Genomic DNA, 25,921 nt, shown 5'->3' on the forward strand with positions numbered 1-25,921 from the left:
TAGATATTTTTTCATACTATATTGGTAACTATAAATTATGACATTTATTTGATTCAAAATAAAATTCAATTGGTTTGAATTTCGTTCATATTGTTTTATTAGCAGCACGTTTCATTTCACACACATTTCACGCACATTTCATTATTGATTCTTATTATTTTTACCTAAATACGCTCAGAAAAACAAGATACTTAATAAATATTTAACCTCAAAATTATAAGTCTCACCAAATTTTACACTAGACAGCGTTGGCGATAGTAATTATCGAGGAAAATGCGACGTTGGTGGTTTTTTGATTTTTGAATGGACTTCACTTATTTTTATTCGAACCTGTCATTACTTGTGAAAAGCAATAAATGTCGCAATGTCAGTGATTTTTAACCGTATTATGTTACATTTTCAAGAGAGTAAAATTCAGTCAATTTGATGAATTTTCTGATATGTTTAGGTATTATACGGTGCGATCAATTAAAAAATAAATCAAGTCGGCGTGTTAGAATCGTATTAAACTGTAAAGGACCTGGGGCGGAGCTTAGCTTGCGTGGCCTTTAACACATCAGTGGCGTAGGGAAAATGAGAATCACTGGGAACCACGACAGTGGCGCATTATGTAATGGGAAATTTTCACCGTAGAATAAAACGTTTAAGCAGTTAGTGATATAATCAATAATAATGAATAGGGGATTTTTGTCAGATTTGAGGGCGAACTATAGCATCATTATTTTATAATACTAATATAATTGTGGATAAAAGTATTACACGTATTCTACCTATGGCAACCTATGCTATAGCATAGGCTCCAAAGCAAACTCGATTTATTTTTTAAATGATGGCTCGGTACAATAGCAGAAACGATGTTTTAATTTTTTTACGCATGAAAGAAAACTTTTTTAAATCGCATTGCGTAAAATTATAAGAATGGATTAAATCATTCAACATTGTTTTTGCATAAGATTCAACAACTTAGAATTAAAAGATATCCACCGAAATTTGTTTATCTATTTTCGTCTACACAGAAGATCTTCGCCAACTCAAGCTGTTTTGTTTATGCAACCGTCCTTATTATAGAAAAATAATAATTGTCCTTAAAATACTTAAAAATCGTTGTATCAACAGAATGTTGAAACTCCGACACTGTGTATAGGATTATCTGCGAATTATCATTTCAGTTCAACATAACATACATTTTATTTCCGTGCATCGTGCATGTGAAATATACCAAAATTATTTCTTAACATCGGTTGGTTTATTATTGACAATACAAAAATGTATACTGTTTTTTCGTATCCCACCTCCACCCGGCGGCACGGCAATTTTGCCGGAGTACATACACTATTACGGATAATACTATCAAGTAATAGTGCAGTGCTAATCAACATAATTACCGGCGTCTCGCCTCCACATTTTGACTTTTTTGTGTTTTATGTTCTGTGTCAATGTTAAGGAATTTCCTCACGATATGACATGAGTATAATAATATACCTTTTTGAATTTCAACCACCAATTTGTTGTCTAAGTCCAAAATTTTTAAATTTTTAAAAAGAGATTGCGGTACTATTCCTGTTGCTGAAATTATAAATGGTAAAATCGAAATTTTTTCTAAACACCAAAGATTTCTCATAGCAACGGAGAGTTCTAAATATTTATTAATTTTCGTATTATATGTCTGTGTTATATTGTGTGAATTTGGAACAGCTATATCTAAAAGATATGCTTGCTTTTGTTGTTTATTTAAAATAATAATGTCTGGTCTGTTATGCTGAATATGAATGTCGGTTAAAACTGTACGATCAAAATATAATTTGTAATTGTCATTTTCCAAACAACTTTCGGGTTTATAAATATAATGTGGTTGTGTATCCTTTAATAAGTTGAATTTAACTGCTAAATTCATGTGTATAATTTTTGCGAATATATCATGACGTTTTTTATATTCGCTTTGAGCCAAAACGGTGCAAGAAGAAATGATGTGTTCAATGATTTCCCCTTCAGTTCCGCAAATCCTACATTTATCAATGTTTAATTATTATCGAATTTATTTAAAGAAGGAAAAATTCTATTTTATCCCCTTTGACGCATTCGTTGAGATTCAAGATTCAGATTCATAGATATTGGCAATTCTATGTGGCAATTTAAAGTTACTAGATATATATCTAGTAACTTTAGTGTCAATTGGACATGTCAACGACATCTAGTGGACAAAATCCTATTTGCATTTTTAGGTTGCCGGTGATTGGTGTAAAATTACGTCATTTGAAGTTCTATTTTTAGCAAAGCGCACGCGTAACGTCTTTTAAATTCGCCATTTTTATAATTTATTGTTGTCTGTTTATTAAAAAAGCATGAGATTTTGTTATGTAAATGATCAGGGAATTGAAGCAATGATTTCTTGGGGAAAGTAATGTAAGTGTGATGCATGGGAGTGTACGTTGTTCAAAATAGCGTCTGTTTACATCGTTAATAGTGTCAAAATTTTGCACGTAAACACCGTGAATTTGAAAATTTTTTACTTAAAATACATTATATTTGCAGCACGTGGAGTCAAATTAAAATGGAGCGCCGTTGACAAATTTCATACATTCAATTATCTACACAGAATGGGAGCATTTCTTGACAAGCCAAAGACAGATAAATTCCAAGAGTGTGGAGAAGGCAATGGGCTGCGCTATGGGGTGGCTAGCATGCAGGGCTGGAGGGTCGAAATGGAGGACGCCCACATGGCCAGAACAAACCTTGGGGACGCCCTTAAAGACTGGTCTTACTTTGCGGTGTTTGACGGCCATGCTGGAGCTAAGGTAAAAGTATCGAGACATGTCTGCAATTTTTTGAGATAACCCAATTTCCAAATAAGAAAGGTATTTGTCAGTTACTACAAGAATATCACATAAGTTCATTTTATCCAAATTGTACAAAATTGTGACTTTTAGAAACAATTACGAGCATAATTATAAACTGTTTTATCTGCACAATACACATTAATGGAATATGACCATAAAAACTAATAGTGTGTGGAATATACCTAAAAGATTATTAGCAATCATAAAAGAATGGTTATGACAATTTTTAACTATATCACAATTAACACCATGAGCCACAAGTAATTTTTATTTACTGATGCAATTTTATTGTTCACATAATGAAAAAATAATGTTAAAGTTTGAAGTAAGTATATATTACTGGAAGTAATAGTTACTTGTAATTAATATAATTAAAATAATGATTGTGAGTATGAATAGTTTTATGCTAATAACTGAAAATTGTTGGTGGAATTTCAATTTGCCAGAATTTGCAACAGTAATAAATTGTTTTAACAAAATTTAATTTTTTTTTTATATGGAGGTATTTTTGAAACCATTGTAAAGTGCTATTTGACTTTAAAAAAAAATAAGGAAAGGAATTTGCAGAAGTGTAAGAAACGTTTTCAAAACGATTTTATTTAGCAAGTTCTACAGTATTGGTGTTATTAAATTAACACATTTCAGTATGTTAATTAATATATCAAAAATCATTTTCAAACAGTTGCTTAACAAAAGTAATGTTTTTTATTTTTGCAAAACGTTTTACAATTCTTTAACACAACTTCTTAAAGGTGTAAATGGACAAAAATTAACCAATAATAAGGTACGAAAATTGTCTGTACTCTTTTACGAATTTATTTTATTATCAATGCAATTGTTGAGATTTTAGAAATAATTATAGAAGTAAAAAGTAATTATGAATAATCTATTTGCTTCAAAATATAGACACTGAGGAAGGCTTTATAAGATATAAAAATAACCATATACATAACAATTTATACAATATGATTTAAAAAAAGTGGAAATTTTGCAGAAACTCTTAACAAATAAGGTTTATGGAAAACCCAACCACCACATTCTTCAATCCAATTTTAAAATAGGTTTCTGTCATAAATATCTTTCGTGCCTCCGGTTTCGTGCCTCCGGCCGGAATTTGGTGATTTGTAGATCTCGAAATCGTCCAGAAACACATGACTTGCCGGCCTAGTACGGCAAAAGGAGTTGTCATCGGTTTCGGTTGGCACGTGTTATCAAGATTCTGTCGAGCATCAATGTTAATTCTACGCATGGCTCGTTAATAGTGGTTTATTTAAAAAGTTCGTATGTAAATTGGGTTTTTTTTTTGGCATGAGTGGACCAGTTTAAAACGCGAGTGAAACGAGCTTTTTAAATGCCCACGGGTGCAAAAAAAAAACAATTTACACACGAACGAGTTGAATACAACGTTTTTTTGTTCGACAAGCCCCTTAAAGGCTCCAAATCGCTTAAAATCTTTAAAATTAGCTTCACGTTACGTTTTAACAAGCTGTGACATTTATCAAAATCCGTTTACACAGGAGAAAATTCTCAAATTCTGTCAGTGTCGAACAAAAAACATTTTTCTCTATTTACAATAACGTACAAACTAATTACAAAGAAGCAATAGTTAATGAAAATTACGTTTTGAGCGACTTCTTGAATATGCGCTGGTGTATCCATTATATCTTTTTTTTTAATTTCACCTATATAGTAGGCGTTGAAGTCGATTGAGAACGCACCACCCGTGTAAAACGTAAGATTTAAACAGCTGATCCGTGATCCGTAACCTGTATAGTGACAATCGACTCTTCAACGCTTACTATAAGGTAAAATTTTTAAAAATACCCGATACCAAATGTTTCAGGAAAATGTCAAAAAAGTAAATTCATTAAATTTAATAAATGTCAGGAAACAAGAACGATGTTGGTTTTAAAATTTAAATGTTTAAGTGTTACCAACACAAAAAAGTCCCTAATACCAATTATTAAAAGAAGTGCTTGAACATTTTTATTTAACAAATATCCACAGAATCGGCACAATTTTTTTTTTATATAACGTCCAGAAACTACATATTTCTATTCCAATTTATTTCGCTACTTACAAATGTCATTTGACAGCTGATTGTCAAATTGTGAATCAAGAATCAATCGGTTACATAGTGACGAAAAATTGATTTGAGTCGTGCATTTTCAATTGAATTGTGATCCTGATGTAAGTTCATCGCAATTTTTTCATGAAATGAATTAAGTTTAGTCGTTTTATCTCAAAACAGATTTACCTACGACATATGGTGAGTTTTGAAGTGACAATCGGTTATACACTCACAAAAAAGTAAATCAAAATCGAAATGTAAATAAAACACTGAGATTTATTGTGACTTCAAATTTAATGGAATGAAATTCTGACTTAATTAATATGTAACTTAAATTTTGAAACAAAACCGCATGGTTCCGATTCGATCACATTCCAGGCACATCACACATTTTCAGCATTTCAGCAGTGTAGTGCCGATTGAATTAATCTCGCATGTAAAATTTCTCATTTTTACTTTGTTCACACATTTCCAATAGCTTTTCACAAATTTACAAAACGATCACAAACGTCTGTCGGGCCAACTAGTATGAAATAAGTATAGGTATTCACTTCTATTCTTTTGAATATTTTGTATTGTGTTGTTCAAGGGTACGTTTATTTTTCTTTATTGTTACTTTGACACATTATGTCATCGTAGAAGGTAAGTCAAAACGAAACATGACAGAGACAAAATGATTTTCTTTTTTAATAAAAATTTAACCAAAACTCAATTTTCTTCATCTGATGAAAGAAATTCTACACCGAGGACATCTACAGTGTGATTGGACAAGGATGAGGACAAGTTGAATTTGGCGCCATAAATTATAGTGCGTTTCATGTTTTGTGGGTGGCAGTTTTGCTTCAGAAGAGCATCGCTCTCAAGATTTTCCGTCAAACCAGGGTCAAACCCATTGTTTTGATTTCGTTTGTCAATTGTCACTAATTTGCAATTCCCCAGTAGATACGCCCATGATCATATCAAGCTTTATTTTTGCTGTCAATACTTGTCACCAACATGACAAATTATTCACTAGGCGCCAAATTCAAATTGTCCTCATTCTTTTTCAATCACACTGTACTTTTGTTGTAGAACCTCTAATAGAATAATGAAAACTATCTTCATCTTCAGAACATTCACCAAACACCCCGTATACCGTAAACAAAAAAAAAAGTTTTTTTAATTTTTGCCTCCGCCGCTGTCACATACGTAAGCTGGATTCAAATCCCACATTCGTCTTCTGCGCAAACCACGTGATGTCATGTTTCGTTTTGATTTTACATTTCTAACGATCCCATTACCAATAAACTAAGTCGGCGTTTTTATTCCCAAAGTAGTAAAAGTGCTACAGTGGCGAGCAATAAATTTTGGTCGTCAGTGTCATTGTTTAACACAATGGAAAGTTCTCTACTGTGAAACGGACTTCACCTATATATGTTCTCTTTGGCAAGTTTTATGATGAAATAAAACACAGTGTTGAAACACGATTATTTGAAGAATGAAATTATTCTTACTTTATTAAAATATGATATAGAGGCCATGCTTTTGAACATTGACAATTCAATTGACATTTTGTTGACGCTGTGATTTTGTGACAATGCAAATAAATTTTAAAATGACATTTAGTGCGATTCTGTTTCAAAATTTAGCAACATTGTTATTGAGCAACATTGATTTTGCATAGATCAAACATTGGTTCATATAGCAACTACAACCTTGTTATATGGCAATATTGGTAAATTAAAACAGAATCGCACCAATTGACTCCCAAAATTTATTGCTCGGCTCTACTTTATTCCCTCTTTTGAAGGACTAAAACAACGCTTGATACAAAGGTCATGCAAAATAAATATATTTGTACGTAATGTACTCCACCATGAATCGACTATCGCTATTTCTTTTCTTTCTTTCACTCTTCAAATTTACATATCGCCGATCGTGTCGTTTTGGCGTATTTATTAATATTTTCCTATGAAACATTTTTTTTAATTATACATTTACGATTTATTCACCGATCACTTTCCTGAACATCTATTACATATTTTACTTGGTATTTATTATTTTTACTGAACAGTGGCCCTCGACGTTTAAATACAATATGTACGATTAAAATAATATGATTGTAAAGAGATCAAAACGCATTAGTTTGTTTGTTGTCCGAAAAATAGAAAACACATTTTTAAAGAAGAGAAACTGTTCAAACGAAAAATTGGAGACATATCGAATCCTGAGATTTTGTCGCGAGCGGTAGGTAAATATTATTAACATTGATGTTGTTTACGAAGGTATCAGCCCACTGCGCTGAGCATCTTCTTGACGCCATCATGCAGACGGAGGAATTCCAGGAGGACGTGATGAAGGGCATACATAATGGTTTCCTAGAATTAGATAATAAAATGCGCTCGTTACCTGAAATGACGTCGGGAGAGGACAAGAGTGGCACGACGGCGGTTTGCGCCTTCGTTTCTCCTAGACTAATCTATATAGCAAATTGTGGAGATTCCCGCGCGGTACTTTGTCGGGCCGGTAGTCCCGTCTTCACGACGCAGGACCACAAGCCCGGTCTACCCTCGGAACGGGAGCGGATCGTCAAGGCCGGTGGCAACGTCATGATCCAGAGAGTAAACGGCAGCTTGGCCGTGTCTAGAGCCCTGGGCGATTACGAGTACAAAAATGTCGAAGGAAGAGGACCCTGCGAGCAGCTGGTCTCCCCCGAACCGGAAATTTTCGTTAGAGACAGAGACGACGGCGAGGATGAGTTCTTGGTGTTGGCGTGCGACGGCATATGGGACGTCATGAGCAACGAGGATCTCTGTCAGTACATACATAATCGCCTTTTAGTCACCGATAATTTACAAGAAGTTACCAGCCAAGTTATCGATACGTGTTTGTACAAAGTAAGTGGCCACATCTCTCCGGACACCGTACCGTGTTTCACGGTCGAATTCTGATTGCAGGGTAGTCGAGATAACATGAGTATTGTGTTAGTCGTATTTCCTGGTGCCCCCACCCCAACCCAGGAAGCAATCGAAGCCGAGAAGGAGTTGGATGCAACCCTGGAAAGGCGTATAAAAGGTTGTTTTAATTTTTTCACTTGTCAGGGTATTTAACGTTGCTTCAGCTCTTTCCTTTCAACCAAGTGATCTTAAAACGTGTATACTCTAATACTCTAGTCAATGCCTGATCTTAGCATTTTTAATATCCTTAATAATTGCTGTGCTTTTTATGTTGTTTTATTTTGTCGTATTGATTTTTCTTTTCGAATTATTTTAGCTGCAGTTCCCAAAGAATCAAATGAAATTTTAAGAGATTCTGAACCAAGCAAAATAACTGCCCTCCTTTTGACGAAGTTGTGATTATTTCAGTATTATTCTCCTCTTGCTCATTTTAAAAATTAGTGAAACCTCAGTATTAACAGTCATCTCAAATCCATAGAATATACAGTAGTGGTTTAAGTTTCCAGTTTCCAGTAATTCACGTTATTAATGTACATTTAAACATTTAATCGCATCCACTAAATTACCTTCAAAGGCACAAGCTTCGTAGACTCCTTTTTACAACGATATATCTGTAGAAGTAAATTTACCACAATGTATGTGTTCATAGTTTGTACAATAAAGACAATGTATTATTTTAAACAATTATAATAAGGAATGCAGAGGTCTTTTTAACAAATACATTGGAGGATGAGTAATATGCAAATATTGTACATAATACTTAAATTGAAAAGACCAGATGGTTTGTTCTTTTACTTTACCTAGTCGGGAATATTTTTGATCTATCGTTTAATATGCCTTTAAACTGATTTTGCCTTGGACAGCTTCTAAAAGACTTCTGTAGATATCGTAGTAAATTATTTCACGTAGAGTTGTTAAAAATGAATATTAAATGACATGTGAATATAAAATGGACCAAAAACTTTTGATATAAGACTTACTCTAAGCCTCTAAAAATGTTTCATCTTTTGAGGTCGGCCTTTTCTTGTTCGCGGTCTGATATAATATTAAATAAATATTAATACTCGATAGTAAAACACTTAGCGGATAACAATTTTAAAAATGAAATTTTTATATAAACTAACGCGTTGAAGGGTTTTTAAAATTACGCGGTAAATATTATGTCGATGAATAAATTTTATTATAAATTATTTATTATAAATCTGTGACATATTTTCGTGTTATTAACAGTTTGAATAATATAATTCGTAACAACTAACAGGGAATGTACTCGTAACTTAAATTTTTAAAGATTATTTGTGAATACAGGGTAATACGAACGTTGTAACTGTTTTGTGGTATTCTGGTTGGAATTTCTTTCTCTTTATTCGATGTTCTCTGTTGTAATTTTATAACGAAACTACAAAGTATACGTGTCAAACTTTTAATTCTTTAAATTTTGCATTTCTCAAAGTACTCGAAATGATGGTGCTTAAATTCTAAGTGTTCAAGCAATTTATAACTGTTGTTTTTAATGATAAGTCTTTATCTGTTTGAAAGTTTACGTAACGTAAATTGTACGGTTGCCAAAGAAGATTGCGTTGAACTTTTATCGTGCGGAAATATTTAATATGATCTTTGCACTCTGTAGGGGTGGCACTTAGATCAGAGAGACTTTTTCAAATTGCATATATTCAACCTTATATGGAAAGACACTTTGAGATCTCTGAATTCTCTTTGTGATCTCCCTGACAATTTTAGCTTTAAAATCACCCTAGTCCTAGGAAAATGCTCTAGTCTTTTACAATATACTTTATATAGTTGAATATTTCTGTAAAGCTTTCTATATATTCTAATACACTTTAAGTCTAATTGTTGTTTAAACATTGTCTTCCTGATTGTTTGTGTTGTCGTTAACCACTCGTTATGTTTCTGTGTAGTTTCCTTTTTTTTTAAAGAAGTTAAGACGAAGACTGATCGATTCAAATCGAAAATCGTATTTCAATAATTTCCTTGTGAGCAATAATTTTTAACTCTTAACTTCTTTGTCGTTGTCACAATTCGAGCAGGCGAAATTGGAAAACATCATTAAATTCCACGATTTAGTTCCGGAACATTCCAATGTTATTGTCATCATCTAACAAAAGACGTTCTGGCTCATTTTCGCCTTGTCTAGTTTTATTTGTTCCTATTTTATGTGCCATTTGTAATATGGTTTGTTTAAATAAACGACTGTTTTACCAAAGCACGTGTTTTATTGTTTTTATTTGTCTCTTTTTTTTACAGAAATTGTGGATGAAAACGAAGACAATGAATTCTCCATGGTGCTGCACAAACTTGTATCACTCAACATTGAAGGATTACCTCCAGGCGGTGGATTAGCTGCAAAGTAAGTGGCGTTCAGTCTTTGTATTAACTTTTCAACGAGTTTTGTTTCAGGCGTGCACTGATTGAAAAAATTTTCAAAGAATTGTGTCCGGATCAAGCTGAAACTGTAAGTTATGCCGTAGCTTGTAGTTTTTTGTATCAATAATACATTGTAAATATATCATTTTGGGTGACTGAATTGTATTTAACTTTGTACATGTTTTCAAATTTAATTAAACTAAATTCACACAAGTGTGCGTTTGGGGTGTTTGGGCTTTTGGCATTATCGTGAACAATAAAACAGAAGAAAGTTGTCAATTTTTATTTTGTAGCATTCGTTGAGAAACATTTAACAACAAAAAATTCGTTGCATTGCTCATTTTGCAAGCGTGTAAAATTATTTGTGGTTTAAATAGACCTATTGCTGTTGCAGTCACGTAATCTGCCCTGTACGAATGTAATTCTTAACAATATTTTTTACGATTTCTCTCGAACGAATTTTGTACGTATTTTGTAATAATGTTTTGTTCTTGCCTAAAAGTGTAAAGCTCAGTACTAAGAGAAATTAATTGTATGATACTATTAATCAAAGAAATCACACAAGCCAAACTTTCAAAAATCCTAATTGAAATTAATAGAGTTAATTTCAAAATTTTAGGGCGGCCACACACAGGGAAGAATGTGCAGTTAAAAGTGTACACGCTTGTCCTAAGCTAAACCCGTACTCTCTGTGAGTACACACACACTACTGCTTCCCCGTTAGTTGTGCAGCAAACGTTCATTGTGATTGTGACCAAAAATGAAATTTGTCTGATAACAGTGGCGTGCCCCTGTATTGTATTCACGAGATATATTTCGTAAATCAGACAAAATACGGCCGCCACTGAATTCTAACCAAAGCATGCAGCGACTTGTCGCCACACACAGCGCGGGTTTTAATGTGCACGCCAAAAATCAAGACAGTTTTGATTCCAACTGATTTGAATGCGCGTGCCACATTCTTCTCCACACACAGGGAGTTTTAACTGTACCCCGTGGCGTGTGCATTCCAGTCTTGACTCTTCCCTCTCTGTGTGTGGCCCCATTATGGGCATTATGCTAGTCTAGTCTAGTCTCATAACGGCAGTGCGGCAACTTGCAAACACTTGTGCGGGAGTGTGTGTGGATGGGGTAGAGGGGTAGAGCTGACATTTCATATGCGTGCATTTGATTTTTTATTTCATACTGTCCGGTAGATGCTCGATTGCATCATCAATTTGAGTCCGGTAGGTGAGTTATAACAGTATCAGAGCCGGAAAGTGTCACTTGGCAATACCTACCGGATTGTTTTCCTTTTATACATCAAATCTGACATTGAAAAGTGAAAAAGTAAAAAAATATTCGATCTAAAAAACAATAGCAACGGCCGTTGCCACCGGAAAAAAGGTGATGCTATTTTCATAATATACATAATGTGATTTTTTAATTTTTGAAATAAAATAATGATGCACAAGAGACTTCCAGTATGAAATAAATAGTATATTATGTACCGAGGGAGTGAAGTTGAGCCAGAGGGCGTAGCCCGAGGGCTACAAAGCACTGAGGGTAAAAATCATTCACTCCCGAGGTCCATACACTATTTTTTGCACGACTCACCGATTTTAATAGAAAAAAGCCGAAAATTTGTAAATTATCACTAACTGTCAAGCTAAATTTAAATGTCATGTTGGCAGTTAAAAATAATTTCTAACCTTTTGGCTTTTTTCAATTAAAATTTTTTGATCGTGCAAACAATAGTATCTGCACCTCGGGATTGCATGATTGTTACCGTCGGTGCTTTGTAGGACCCTCGGGCTTCGCCTTCGGGCTACAAACTGCATCTCGAGTGAAAAAACAAATTAATTCGAAATAAATATGTACCATAAAAGGTTGAATAGGCTATGGTTTTTTGCCCAAGGGGAAAAAAGATGACTAAAAGCTTGAGTTGGCTGCGGTTTTTTGCCCAAGGGGAAAAAAGAGCCACTTCACTCCATACAATCAGGGAGTAAAGTTGCTCATTATATACAGGTCGTGCAAAAAATACATTACGATATACATCCGGTAGTATACTCCGTACGGTGATAGATTGCACGTTTTTAAATTCTAGTTCCAAAACATAAAGCAGTGAAAAATACTAAACTCTCCATCTCAATTGTTTCACGTTATATAGAAAACCGTTGTATCCCTGCACATTAATTCCCGCCAAACCAGTTTCTGTGTCTGTCTTCTGTCAAAAAACGTGCAGTCTATCAGAGTACGGAGTATACTTGTAACCTACCGGACTTATAACGTAAATTACTATTTTTATACCATTTCAGATTGACTTGACAATTTTCAAAATTGGGGGACTATGAACTGTCAAAGAAATGTCCACTCCATGGCCACCTAGATCGAAAGAGACAAAGTCTCTTATATACCGGGTGTAGAATGGATTTTGGTACATAGACACTTTACGTGTAAAAGTAAAAATCGTCGAATATTGGCTCCCCTAATTATAGCGTCGTTTTCATGGTGGCTTTACAAGCGTGGCTCGCTCGGCTTGGAAACCGCTCGACCAATGGGAGCACAGCTTTTAAAAAACGCCGCGGCGTGGCTCGGACTTTGCTAGAATAGGAAATATTTCTATTTTTCAAAGCCACGCTCAGGCTTTGGAAGCTTGCGCATGCGCTCGAACTCTCAACTACATAATCAAATCAGCTGATGTGACAGTTCAACGCTAGCTCGCTCAATAGCGCATGCGTGTTGGCGTGGCTGTCTTGAAGTAGCAAGCCACCATGAAAATGAAGACGACTCTTCTAAAGCCGAGCGAGCCACGCTTGTAAAGCCACCATGAAAACGACGCTTATTTTAGAACAAACCGTTAAATACGAAAGTTGTAGAGTTTTAAAAATGGTTCCCAATTCTTATTTGTTTGATTTTTTAACATCTTCCGGAAGTACACAATTACAATAATGGAAAAAAGAATTAAAGAATTTGTCCAAATAGCAATAGCTGAGAAGTGTAACCGAGGTGACAACCAAAGATGACAATGTATGATATTTGACATGTCAAACTTGGAATTGGTCTCTCCGGATAGAATACAGGAAATGTTGCTTGCATGTCTCTAAAAGACAATCCGGAGTAATACCATTTTACGAAGTTAACTTTTTCTTCTTTGTTTTTCATTCTTTGAGGAATCAGCAAACTCGTTACGTTTGTCAAAAAATGAACTTTATTGTTGTCGGGAGTCATGGCTATTACTATTTTATCGGTAGATTTTTAATTGATTTTTCTTGTCTAACAGAACCAAAAGGTGTTAGAAAATAATTAGAAATGGATTTATAATCTGTTTCAAAATCAAAAATCCACCAACACTGCATTCTACCTCGAAAATACAACCGACAACGTCGCCAACTTTTGTTTTTAGTGTCTGCAAATGTCAGAAAAAAGTGCGGTTATGAAAGAAAACTGTTGACAGTCGTTTTGGTCGTAGTTCATCGTGTTTTTTTGTTCTCATTTTATTATTTCATTGAAAAGGTATGATATGGTAGCTACCACCTTTTGTACATAATAATTATTTTGTATTACATAAGTAAACTCAACAGTTCTCAGTTAAATTTTGGCGGTAGGTTGGGCAACCCGAAAAAATGAAACTTATTCTAGGGATTTCTTTTTTTCTGCCAACATAATTCAACAGGTGATGGATTTTTAATTTTGCAACAGATTATAGGTACAATTTTTTTTACTCTACAACTTTTGTGTTTAAGGTTTTGTTGGAAAATAATTAGGGGAGCCAATATCAGAGGATTTTCACTATTGCACGTAAAGTGCAATTGCGGGCAAAACAAGTGGGACTGCAAATTTCTGTCAGTTTTGAAAAATTCGATGTACAGTTAATTTCAAAATTATAGAGTACACCTAATTTTCTACAGTGTGAATTGCACTTACATTTTTTGTCAATGATCAATGTCAATTTTGACAAACAAAATGCCTAATTTAAGCGAAAACGCGAAAATGCTCATTCTTTCCAAATTAGAAGAAGGATGGTCGATCCAGAGGTAGCTCAGTATTATAACATCGCGAAGAGCATCGTGTGGAGGATAAAACAGACACTATTATGATGTTCTAAAATATCAGCGACATTTTATGTTGTCAAACTCACCTAACCTATATAAAAAATATGACGCTCAAATTTCAAAAAGGCATGTTTACATGTGGAAAAAACTGTAATAAATCGACTTCTTGATTTTTAAGGTGTACTCGATAATTTTGAAATTAACTGTAGTTCAAGCTTTATTGTCATTTTTTTTGACACTATTCCAGCTGACAGTTTAAAAATTTATTTTATACTCCTATTTTCCTTTTCCAAATGCCCTCTTCTTTTGATAAAAGTAGATTTTGATTGGAAGTTTGTATTAAATAAATATTAGGGTGTCCAATAAGTTCTGAGTGTTTTTGTGGTATTCTGTTTCAGGATATAAAATAAATGTAAAGTCAATTGGTAATTTTTGTTAGTTTTTTAAAATATGAAGTACACTTGCCCATAAACAATTTGACGTTTCTCATTTAAATAATTTTCAATTGGTTACATTCTGGTAATTGATTGTTTATCATGGAAAAAAACGAAATCGTAATTTAATGTTATATGAATTTAAATGTGGACATTCAGCGGCAGCAGCCACAAGAAATATATCGTCGTGTACACTAGCAAAGCACGTAACTCCAAAATGCAAAATTTTACAGGAGCAACAATAAACTGTACCAGAAACAAAATAGCATTCTGCTAACCGGCGAGTTCACCTGGATACAAGAAACCGAATGTAACCGAATTGTATCCAGGTGAACTCACAGGTTAGCTGTTGGGGAAAACCGTGTGTTATTCCCTAGTTTATTGTCGGGTTGAATCGTCGATACAAATGATGGACTGAACTTGATTTAAGTGTTTATTAAGACTAAATCTTACATACAAAATACCGAGCGTTCAGTTGTGTGCTCGTTCTGAGTTACAAATCAATTCTGCTGTACTCCGGTTTCTGTTTGTACCTGGACTTACATAACTATTTGCGAGGGTAGAGGGTGGGGAATCGCCCCGAAGCAAGAGCGGTTTTAACATTAGCAGAATGCAATTTTGTTTCTGGTACAGTTTATTGTTGCTCCTGTAAAATTTTGCATTTTGGAGTTACGTGCTTTGCTAGTGTACACGACGATATGCAGAATTGAAGGTGCGGGGACGGTAAAAGAGTCTACTTGTCGGCGATGGTTTGCGAAATTTCGGACTGTGGAAGAAGGTCTTAGAGATAAAAATCGTTCGGGACGACCGTTAGCTTATAATCTTGAATACTTCCAACAAACCATTGAAGGCAATCCAAGGACTAGTGTTCGGAGATTGGCAACAGAACTCCTGTTGTCAAAATCCACCATTTGAAATCATCTTCATCGTATTGAAAAAGCGAACAGAAGGGCCCGGAAAGTTCCCAGAGAATTAACGGCTGAACAGAAGCAACGACGTATCGACCTGTGTCGTCAATTACGCCAAAATGCCCTTGATGGATGATTTTATCGGCGAATCATTGCATGCGACGAAAAATGGAACTTTTTTAAAACCCAGATCATGCTAATCAATGGATTACACCTGGTCAACCTGCTCTACCAGTACCAAAAAAAATTCTTTTGGGAAAAAGGTTATGTTAAGTGTTTGGTGGAATTCAGAAGGAATGGTTCATTTTGAAATGATTCCAAATGGTCGTAGCATTACCGCCGCAACAATTGTCAACAATTGGACTGAGTTCGAGAATCTCTGCGTCTCAGTTATCCTGCATTGGTTAACAGTAACCAGGTAGTGTTTTTGCAAAATAACGCAAAACCGCATACCGCACTGTTAACAAGGGCAAAGCTGGATGAATTAGGGTGGGAAGTTCTGTCCCATCCACCCTATAGTCCAGACCTTGGGCCATCAGATGATCATTTGTTCCGTTCAATGGAACACTTCCTAAGAGGACGGGAGTTTGAAGATATCGACCAGGTTGAAGCTGTTTGCCAAGAGTTTTTTAACTCGAAAGAGCCCATCTTCTATCGTCGTGGAATTGAGCTTTTGGGACAAAGATGGTTGGAAGTCGTTGACAATAACGGCGAATATTTAGTGTAAATGTTGTTTAATTTTCTAAGTAATAAATATTTATTTATTTTTCTTAAAAACGCTCAAAACTTTCTGGACACCCTAATATTTACTACGTGCTTACTTACAATCATTCCCTACAACCAACAATACTTAATGACAACGTCAATCAATTCAAAGTAGGGTTAGAATCAGGTAAGGGTTTTTCACATTAAAAAGTCAAGACAATGACGTTGATGTCCCACTTTTTTTGCCCGCAATAGTACCAAAATCCATTCTACACCCTGTACCGGGGAGTCAAGTTTTATCGTCCGAGCGAAAACACCCACTTCTAATCGATGTAAAATTCTCAAAAAATTCAGGAATGATTTTGTCTCGCTGTAGAACATTCGGTAAAAATTTCAAATTTTTTAATGAAACAGGTAAATATTTCGTTTTAATTTAATAACAACTACATAAATTTACATAATTTTTCACTGAGAGTCCTTTCAAACATTAAGGAACAATTTGGTGTAATTGAAATCATGAAAACATCACCCGTTTTTGAAATAAATGGAATTTGATATTAAAAGAGGTTGACATGGGTTATTTATGGTACCCTTTATGGACTTAAGAATTCCTAGAAATGTTCTCAACAGCTGTTCACCCCAACAATGAGGTATTTATTTATGGCACTGTAATTGTAAATCTTGGTAATTTTTGGCTGTTAATCTTAAAACTGGAATAATTTTAAAACTATAGTTCATTCATTTTAAATCTTGGGTTTAGTAATAAAACTTGCCTGCTTTGACACTTGTCCGAAACTCAGTGAATCTAAAACTGTGTTCAATACCGAGTGTCAACTACCAAACCTGACCATAGGAATTTAACATGAAAAATAGTTTTTGCGTGATTTCAGGTACCTACTTCATTAAGAGATTGATTAAATTTAACATTTGTTAAATGGTCAAGTTATTAGAAACATTTTTATGCACATTTATCAAAATGTCGAAATATGTTTGTGTTTAAATTTACTACTAAAATCGCCCAATAATTTGATTATTAAAAATACCATCCCAAACATTAAATTTCTGAGGGCATTGCGTTCTTGTAGTTAAATTTATCTGCGGATTTTCTTGAGACAAATATCGAGTGTTCTGGGTGGCTCATTATTTAACATACATTTGCATTCGTCGGTAAAGTGCGTCTATCGATATTTTAAAACGACCTTTTGCTTCCTTCAGTGGTTTATTGCCGGCTAACAAAGATTGTCGTAAAAGTAGTGAGTAACCGATCCTCAATAATCCGCAGGTACCATCGAGAGTTTTTGTTACAGGGTAGGTAAATAATGCCCTAGTAATGAGACCATCATAAACGACCCAAAATGTTAACTAGTGTTTAAAAAGTCGTTTCAAAATATCGATAGACGCACTTTAAAACATCTGTTTTTAGGTATAGTTCCCCCAGAGCTGCAGCGGTTTTATGGCAGGGTACCATTGTATAAACGTTAACAACACCGACAATAGGTTTAAACCGCAAGTACAACCCCTAATCGTAAATTCGTCCAAGTACTACCCTGTAAACTGACAGGTATAGAACGAAAATGATGATTGACAGGGGTCTGTTTATGTCGCGTATCGGCATCTCAACAGGCGTAATAATTACTATTGCCCTGCCATAAAACCGCTGCAGCTCTGGGAGAACTATACTATAAATATGTTCTGCTTACCTTATCTATACGACGGGTGCAGGTAATAATAAGACATCCCAAGCGTAGACAGAAAGTACATAATAATGGGGTTTTCCAGAATTTTAAAAATACAGGACCGGCCGGCCCTAAGCCACTAAACAATTACAGTCTTAGTTGTACCGTTCAAGAAATAACTTGTGTTGTGTAAAGTGAATTCAGTGCGTTAATTTTACTCAATATGTCAGGTGGTTTGGGTCATTTGACTTATCAGTCTGGACAAATTATTCTTAATGTGCTGGAATATTTGTTGCCAATACTGGTGAATCATCTAGTGAATTTGATTCAGATGACGATTAATTTTCTATTTGTTTATGTAAGTAAGTTTTATTTATTAATTTATTTTAAAGTATACATGTAATGGATACTTTATTAATTACTCTTATTTCTTTATTTAGCAATCTTATTTCTCAAATACAAAATTTCCCAATACAAAATCAACAATCTCTTAACATTTTTTTGGTCACTGATCGCAAAATGTGTTTTAATTTTTTTTTTATTTGCGGATACTTTAAGGTCTCTTTCTTTTGCTCGTCGATAGGATGGTGAAAGTACGACGTGGTACCAATTTTATGTGAACAGAGGATCACTACTTTACAGTACCCACACAATGAAAACTTGCCGCTTTCGTAATTTACGGCGTTTTGAGTTTACAACTTTACCCAAGATTTAAAATGAATGGACTATAATCATTTTCTTTTGATGCGAATTTCATGAATGTTCTTCGAAAAAAATTTGTTGGTCAAAATACATTTTTTTAATTTTATGGCTCTGATTGAAGTGATACGGGAAAATTGATTACACACGATTGAAGCCTTATATCAAGGGAATGTAACCCTAAAGTTTCGTAATTTTTACTAATTTTTTAATAGGGTTTATCGTGCGGGCGGTAAAACTTGACTCACCCGGTATATAAGAGACTTTGTCTTTTTCGATCTAGCAGCCCATGGTCCACTCTATCCTATCTACAGAGTTGCCAAATAAATTTTCGTACATAGTTGCTATATTTATCCATATTCATTTTGAATCACCCAATAGTTACACCATATGATTAAAAAAATGTCAAATTTACCTATGAAAATCAAAAGTCGGTTTTTACTTTAGTTCATAAAATACATATTTATGCTTGAATTCTAAACTAGGCAAAAATGAATAGGGAATTTTTCAATTTTTGAATTTTTTTTATCTACAGTTTAAAATTTGTAATGAAATGTGTTAGAAATATACCGGGTGGGGCATCGTATACGCGCACGCGAGAAATCGCGACTTCTAATTAAATAAAATTGTCGAAATTTTTCAGACTTACGTGGCTATTGGTAAGAAGGTGCATTTCATAATTTTTTGATAATTTTTCACTTACCTACAAAGCCAAAAAAAATTAAAATGTAAATTTCAACCAAAAAGTCAAATTCTGATTTTTATACTAACCTACCCAGATTCACTTCCTATCATTATTTACGAAATCTACGGAAAAAAATACCAATTAGATTTTGAATTAAACGCAGTTTTACATTTACATTTTAAATTATACCATTGTGCCGTAAATCACCCGTCTGGTTTACGTTTAAATAAAAAAGCGAATTATTTAGCTAACCAAGTCAAAATTTGTAATTCTGCCACCAGGGTTTGATGGGCTAGCAGATACAGATTCACTTAGTGTAAAACTTTATAGGTAAATTAACAGTTAATTTCAGAAAACTAATAAAACTGTTACGGCCTTATTTATTAAGAAAATTTTTTTAAAAATTCTCAAATATACCTTATCAATAATTAGTCAGGTATATAAAATTTCGCCAATTTTATTTAATTAGAAGTCGCGATTTCTGGCGTGCGCGTATACGATGCCCCACCCGGTATGTATATGCACATTAAATGTAATGTTTCAAGTACCCGTAACATTTCAAATTTATCTAGTGTTTAAGAATACGTGGGAGGATTGGGGCAATTATTTTGCTTTCCATGAAAAATTGTGGAATTCCCTATTCATTTTTGCCTAGTTTATTTCGTGATGGGCAAGTGACAGTTCTCTAATAACATTATAATTTACATACCTACAAATTGCCTTAATGAACCTATAAGACGCTGAATTTTGTTTTTGGTAGGTAACTTTGATGGCTGTTTTTGTCATATGAATACAGGTGTTTTTGATGAAATACACATACAAAAAAAACATCTAAACTGGGGCGGTTGTCCAAAAGGTTTAGGAAACTTTTTTTTAATCATCCAAAATGATGGAGATAGATTAATTTTTTCCACTCCCATTCAATCAATTATTTTATTATAGTTATTAACTAACTAACTTTCCAACGATTTTTTAGTTATTTTTGTCACGAAAACTAAAAAAAAATTGTTAATGCCTTCCACCCATCGTCGCTAATTATAATTTTTTGTTTTACGTGTATTTCAGAAACACCTGTATGCAATAATTTAAAAAAATATTTAAATTTTTTTGAACTTACTACGTGCTAACTTATCTGTATATTAGTTAATGCGCTTTCCATTAATGTCCACAAATGATTATTATAAAATTAACAAACAATTAAATAACAGAATTGACAGAGTAGTTTGACAACTTTCATTATACAGATAATTTTTGATGTGTACGTATTTTTCTGGAAGTTAAAAAGACGTATAATATTTATGTGATTTTTTTTTAATTCTAAATTGAAAAAACACTATTTTTTCATTATTTACAGTGCTTCCAGTAACCAGTGCAATCCGTGGGTAAAATTCAAGGGCACACCACCACTGGCGTTATATTTTGGATAAAAGTTGCTTCATTTTACCAACAGATTGAATAGTTAAAAGTTTATTTCAGTTTGTGTAATTGTCAATTTTTTAGATTTATAGCAATAATTTTTCGTTTGAAATAAAACATTAATTATATTTATACAATAATTATTATACTTCACAAACGTTTATTCCGTTTCAAATATCTTCGATGAACAACAAGAACAAGTGCGTTCACCAATGGACAAAAATGTTAGATAATTTATACGTATACGCATAATTGACGTACAATTTTGTAATTTAGTCCTGTTGGGAATATTTTCGGTTGTGATGTAGATATGTGTTTTCTACAAAAATGCACTTATTCAGAATATTAAAATGACATTTATAAAAATGTAAACATGTTTTGGCAGTTCTTTGTACGTTCTGACGCATGTATTAAATATTTTTACCTGATTCGGCAAAATTCAAATTTGTTGGGGCTCTAATACGCACAAACAAACATTTTCCAGTAAGATGCATCTCAGAAACTACACTGTAAATCGGTATGCATCCCGATGGGCTTTATTTACGAGAGTTTGTTGTCACAAGAGGTGTTTTTTATTATACGTGACCAAATCACCACGCTAGATACTATCAACGTGGCGCAAATTCCTATTTGCTTCCATTATTTCTTCTCCTTAACACACCTATCATTAACTAACAATTTTTAAAGAATAATTACTTTTTTTCTAAATTATTGCTTGGGTATATAAAATGTTGCATAATTTCTTCTGCGTTTAAACTTTATTATTTTGCATTGATCTCTTAATTATTTATTTCCACATTAATTGTTATCAATAAATGTTAGTACGTAATTTATAATCACTACAATACTACAAATGATACCCAAACATTTTATCACCAATTACTATATTAATATGTACAACAGTTTACAATTAAATTTCTCCAAACCAAAATTAAACCGAAATGTGCCACCAAATCTAACAACTTCATTTATTTATTTGTAGAAAATCAACATTTTAAATTCGAATATTTATGTATTGTGATTAATGTTGTCAGTATTATAGAATGCATTTTAAACGTTTTTGTGTAGGGAAGAATGAAAATTTATAAATGTGGCAAATATTTTTATACGTTGCTTTTGTTGATTATAAAAATACAATTTATGTTGTAAAGAAAAATATTTTTATTTGGTCTTTGACACCCAAAGGGATGTGTAGAATTAAATACCATAAGACAAAAAAATGCCATCCAAGTTACCTATGAAAAATGAAACTCAGTTTCAGCTAAACTCTTATTTGAAATGTCATTCATTACTGATATTTTGTATTTTATCAAGTACATTGTGCGTTTTACAATTTTCGTAAGATGATATTCACTTTAGACAATAAAAAATGGATGCCTGAATCCCACTTTGTGACAGTTCACCAAAAACAGAAATTACATGAAGTGAGCTGAGACGCAAGATTTGTTTTTGATGACTAACTTTGATAGCATTTTTTTATCACGATATATGTAAAATAACGTCAGATTACTTAAATGTATTTATAGGTAATTTAAATAAATCATAGATTGTTGAAATTTCGACGTTCGTAATCAATTATAGTTCAGAACTCAGTTTAACAAACAATAACATGGTCAAAACTAATTTCACTTATTTGTTTGATGTATTAGGTAGAAGCTGGTCGTAATCTGACTATATTTTATTTATCTTCTAACAAAGTTTAATCGTTTAATCTATTTGGATCTTGTATAAAGTTATATTACCTACTTTATATAAACATATTGTTAAATCAGTAAATAATTATCTCCAACATTGTACTGTACAGCAGTAGATTTTTTAATAGTCTTGATTCTTGAACTAGTAGTTCAAAGTGACAGTGATTATTGATGCCATGGACGTCAGAAAGCTATAACGTATACAGTTTATATTGAAATTATTTTTTATAAAACCAAAATAACTTAAAAAGAACCAGCGAATATATTATACAGGGTTATTCTAAATGATTGTAGTCGAAGTAGGCCATGCCCATGTTATTACATTTTTGCCGCTTTCATGTGAACTGTCAGTTTTGTCGCTGTCACTGTAATTTTTTAGGTGAAAAGTGCGGTGATGAGATTTTTATTTATTTTTGTTAAATTAACGATTGAATCCAGAAATATTGAGTTGTTTTGCACCCAATTTAACTCCCGTGTGTACTCACTTATTCACATCATTTTGATGTTTTTTTTATGTGGAGCGGCAACCATAAATTTTACATTGAGTTTTCACGCCTACTTCGACTACAATCATTTAGAATAATCCTGTACTTACTTGCATTTGCTGGTGGCCGCGGTATACCATTTGGTGGGTAGTAAATAAATACATTTAAGGGCCGGTTGCACCAACGTGAGTTAAATTTAACTACAGATTACACTGTTTTTCTTTTGGTTTTCCTATTATTTCTACTATTTCTCAAAACTATTTCCTATCTCTATTAAATGTTAAAGTGACGTAAATATGAAATAGTTTTGAGAAATAGTAAAATACAATTGACAAAAGAGGAAAAACACTGTAAAATATACGAAAACATTGTTGCATTTTAACGCCAGTTAACTTTAACTGGTGTTGGTGCAACCGGCCCTAAAGTCTGATATCCTATTAAATAAGTAAATTATGGCGAGATTTGATCGCATTTCATCAAGTATAATAATAGAAAACATCAATGTTCTCATTTTTATCTTTCTCCTCGTCATTCTTAAGTAACTAAATTCTACTGTGATGTTGATGATAATTTATTCAGTGGTACGTGCCAGGAGAACTGTTTTATTTAATCCACATAAAACATTTTGAATTTGAAATTTGCTTCAAAAATATGCGTAATTAATTAATCATTAGCAGTAACTGCTGTTACGAGAGTGGTGCATTATACATACAAGAAACAACATGGGTATTTGTAAGGTGACTGTTCATAACGAGTGAAAAGCTTGACAGACCTTTTTAAGTCGACGCCCATGGCTACAAATCTAATACTCGTGAATGTTAGTCCATCCTATATGTAATTAACTTACAACTATTGATTGTGTAGATCAGTCATCAAGAATACATTGTGAATAAATTTAAGACTTTTATAAATTTGTGATATAGATTAATGGGTCGCCTTTGCACAGCAACGCTTTGTTAAGACCGATTTTAAATCACCGTTCGTCGTCACTCATATCGGTAGTCCTGTTTCAAATCAACGTAACCAGAAAAGTTACAGAAACTGTGATTTAACGTGGTCTTTACCCGAGCAACTGTAATGCCATGGAACACACATACAATAGGCTTAGCGCATTGAAAAATCTATCTGAAAACGCTTGCACTTCGTGTGCTCGTCGCCTCATCTGCTTGCAACACATTGTTTATTTTTCTGTATATAGGTACTATTTTATTCGAGTTTAAGCTATTCTGTTAATAATGAGTTTGTATATTATACTAATAAACTATATTTAAGCGTGCAGTGTAAAACAGAAAACTAAAGTGTTTAGTTTATTGCAGGATTTGGACTCTTTCAACTAAATTTGAAGAAAATACACTTTCAGGTGTTGAGGTTAATTTTAGGCTATTGCTGTTTTATTTAAAAAAATAAGCTTGATTGGCATTAGGAATTCATAATATTAAAATAATTATGTATATTTTTATTGCTGCCCTGTACTTTTATTCGTTAACAACGTGAATGATTATTATTGTCTTAATTGCTTGTTATTCCTTTCACCGTTAGGGCCTAACTTTTTTTTATTAGTTACCAATATTACAAAAAGTGATTTGTTTTTTGTATGTTACACATAGGAAGTTGAAATTTTTGTATGTTACGTGCACAACGCTCATGTCATTATTGATTAAACGTTTTCCTTATAGGATAATAATGTAAAGTTTGTTGTTTTTTATTTAAAGGTGCCGCTAGAAAATGCTGCATGATTGCGAAAAACAGAATTTTGTGTGGCAGCCTGATTTACCATTTTCACAATAATAAATGTTTGTAAGGTGATTTCATTCGATTTTTTAATGCAAACATTTATTATCAATTGTACTTTCATCATATCATAGCTCATCGCTCTGTTCTCTGTACAGCCATCGTAACAATCCAAGAAATTCGTTGAAATTCTATTTTTTAACTATATCAACATGTGTATAAATCAGAATGTGTGCTGTATATTTAAGATAAATTGAGAATACTCTAATAATTATGATTAAATTATTTAAGTATACGTTTACCATTTATTGCACTTTACCTGTCCACTGCGCGATTGCGTATGATTCGTTTTATAGTTCAGAAGTAATTCGCAGTATAGTTGTCCGTTTTCTCTAAGGTTATATTGGGGCCGTAAAATTATCCCATTGTAAAAGTTGATTTGTCTACAATAGGAAACATTTTGTGGTTGTAAACAGCAGGCAAACCCTGGCTGGTTGTTTCGTTCAGAGTTTTTTGATTTATTGCAGGGGCGCGTAGCTTCTGAAACCCACAGGAAGGGCAGTTTATTAGGAGGTAACTACTTTTACGGCCTCAATATAACCTTAGAGAAAACGGACAACTATACAATACAAGCTGGTAATAAAGTAATACGGGGTTATTCAACGCGAAAATTTAATGTTATGCTACACAAAATGCAGTTTAAAACAGACTAGATTTAAACAATTTCTAAGCCATGATGGCATCATTGTCAATCATTTTAGAGTCTTTCATCGTTGGCCAAAAAAAACTCGTACACAGCCAAAATTTTGGTACCTATTATGTAAATCAAAGTACGACGTCAAACCTTATTGTCAGTGACAAAGTCAATGCGAAAAAATGGGTTTAACTGAAATTCAAAAGCAGACTATTGCGTAACGTTTAAGAGACGGAATTTCGATACGGGCAATTGCTGCTGAGGTTGGTGTTCTTAAAGTCTTAAACGTACCGTTTTTTGGCTAAACAAAAAAAATCAGACATGCATAAATAACCTTTTTCAAAATTTTTGCCTAAACGAACACTAAAAACGTTGTGTGCACCTCGGTCAAAAAGTGCCTTTTGTCCTCGCCTGTTTTCAAGTCTCGGCTCCGCCTCGACTAAAAAACCCAGACCATGCCAGACTCAGACGAAAAAGATGCACTTTTTGGGCCTTGATACACAAATAACTGTTATTAAAAAATAGCTATTT

At 33.4% G+C, this 25,921-nt stretch overlaps 1 protein-coding gene across 5 annotated transcripts; it reads left to right on the forward strand.

Annotated features, from left to right (window-relative positions):
• Positions 1-2,242: 2,242 nt before the first annotated feature.
• Positions 2,243-24,991, forward strand: alph (alphabet). 5 transcript variants are annotated; one of them, XM_069037474.1, is made up of 7 exons: positions 2,243-2,403; positions 2,533-2,795; positions 7,173-7,784; positions 7,845-7,962; positions 10,110-10,212; positions 10,263-10,317; positions 24,282-24,991. In XM_069037474.1, exons 2-7 carry the CDS (start codon positions 2,598-2,600, stop codon positions 24,300-24,302), a joined length of 1,107 nt encoding a protein of 368 aa, XP_068893575.1. In that variant the 5' UTR covers positions 2,243-2,403; positions 2,533-2,597; the 3' UTR covers positions 24,303-24,991. The 5 variants fall into 5 exon arrangements, with proteins under 5 accessions (XP_068893575.1, XP_068893578.1, XP_068893579.1 ...); XM_069037477.1 differs by lacking the exon at positions 24,282-24,991 and adding an exon at positions 20,725-20,914; XM_069037476.1 differs by lacking the exon at positions 2,243-2,403 and adding an exon at positions 2,458-2,476.
• The last annotated feature ends 930 nt before the right edge of the window (positions 24,992-25,921 follow it).

The sequence above is a fragment of the Tenebrio molitor genome, chromosome 2, assembly GCF_963966145.1.
Source record: "Tenebrio molitor chromosome 2, icTenMoli1.1, whole genome shotgun sequence".
In the NCBI taxonomy this organism is placed as follows: Eukaryota; Metazoa; Arthropoda; class Insecta; order Coleoptera; family Tenebrionidae; genus Tenebrio; species Tenebrio molitor.

Excerpts from the sequence above, each read along its gene's own strand:
- alph (XM_069037474.1), top strand. The coding sequence starts at position 2,598 with ATGGGAGCATTTCTTGACAAGCCAAAGACAGATAAATTCCAAGAGTGT. Across the intron at positions 2,796-7,172 it reads ACGGCCATGCTGGAGCTAAG|GTATCAGCCCACTGCGCTGA; the intron begins GTAAAAGTATCG and ends TTGTTTACGAAG. Across the intron at positions 7,963-10,109 it reads CCTGGAAAGGCGTATAAAAG|AAATTGTGGATGAAAACGAA; the intron begins GTTGTTTTAATT and ends TTTTTTTTACAG.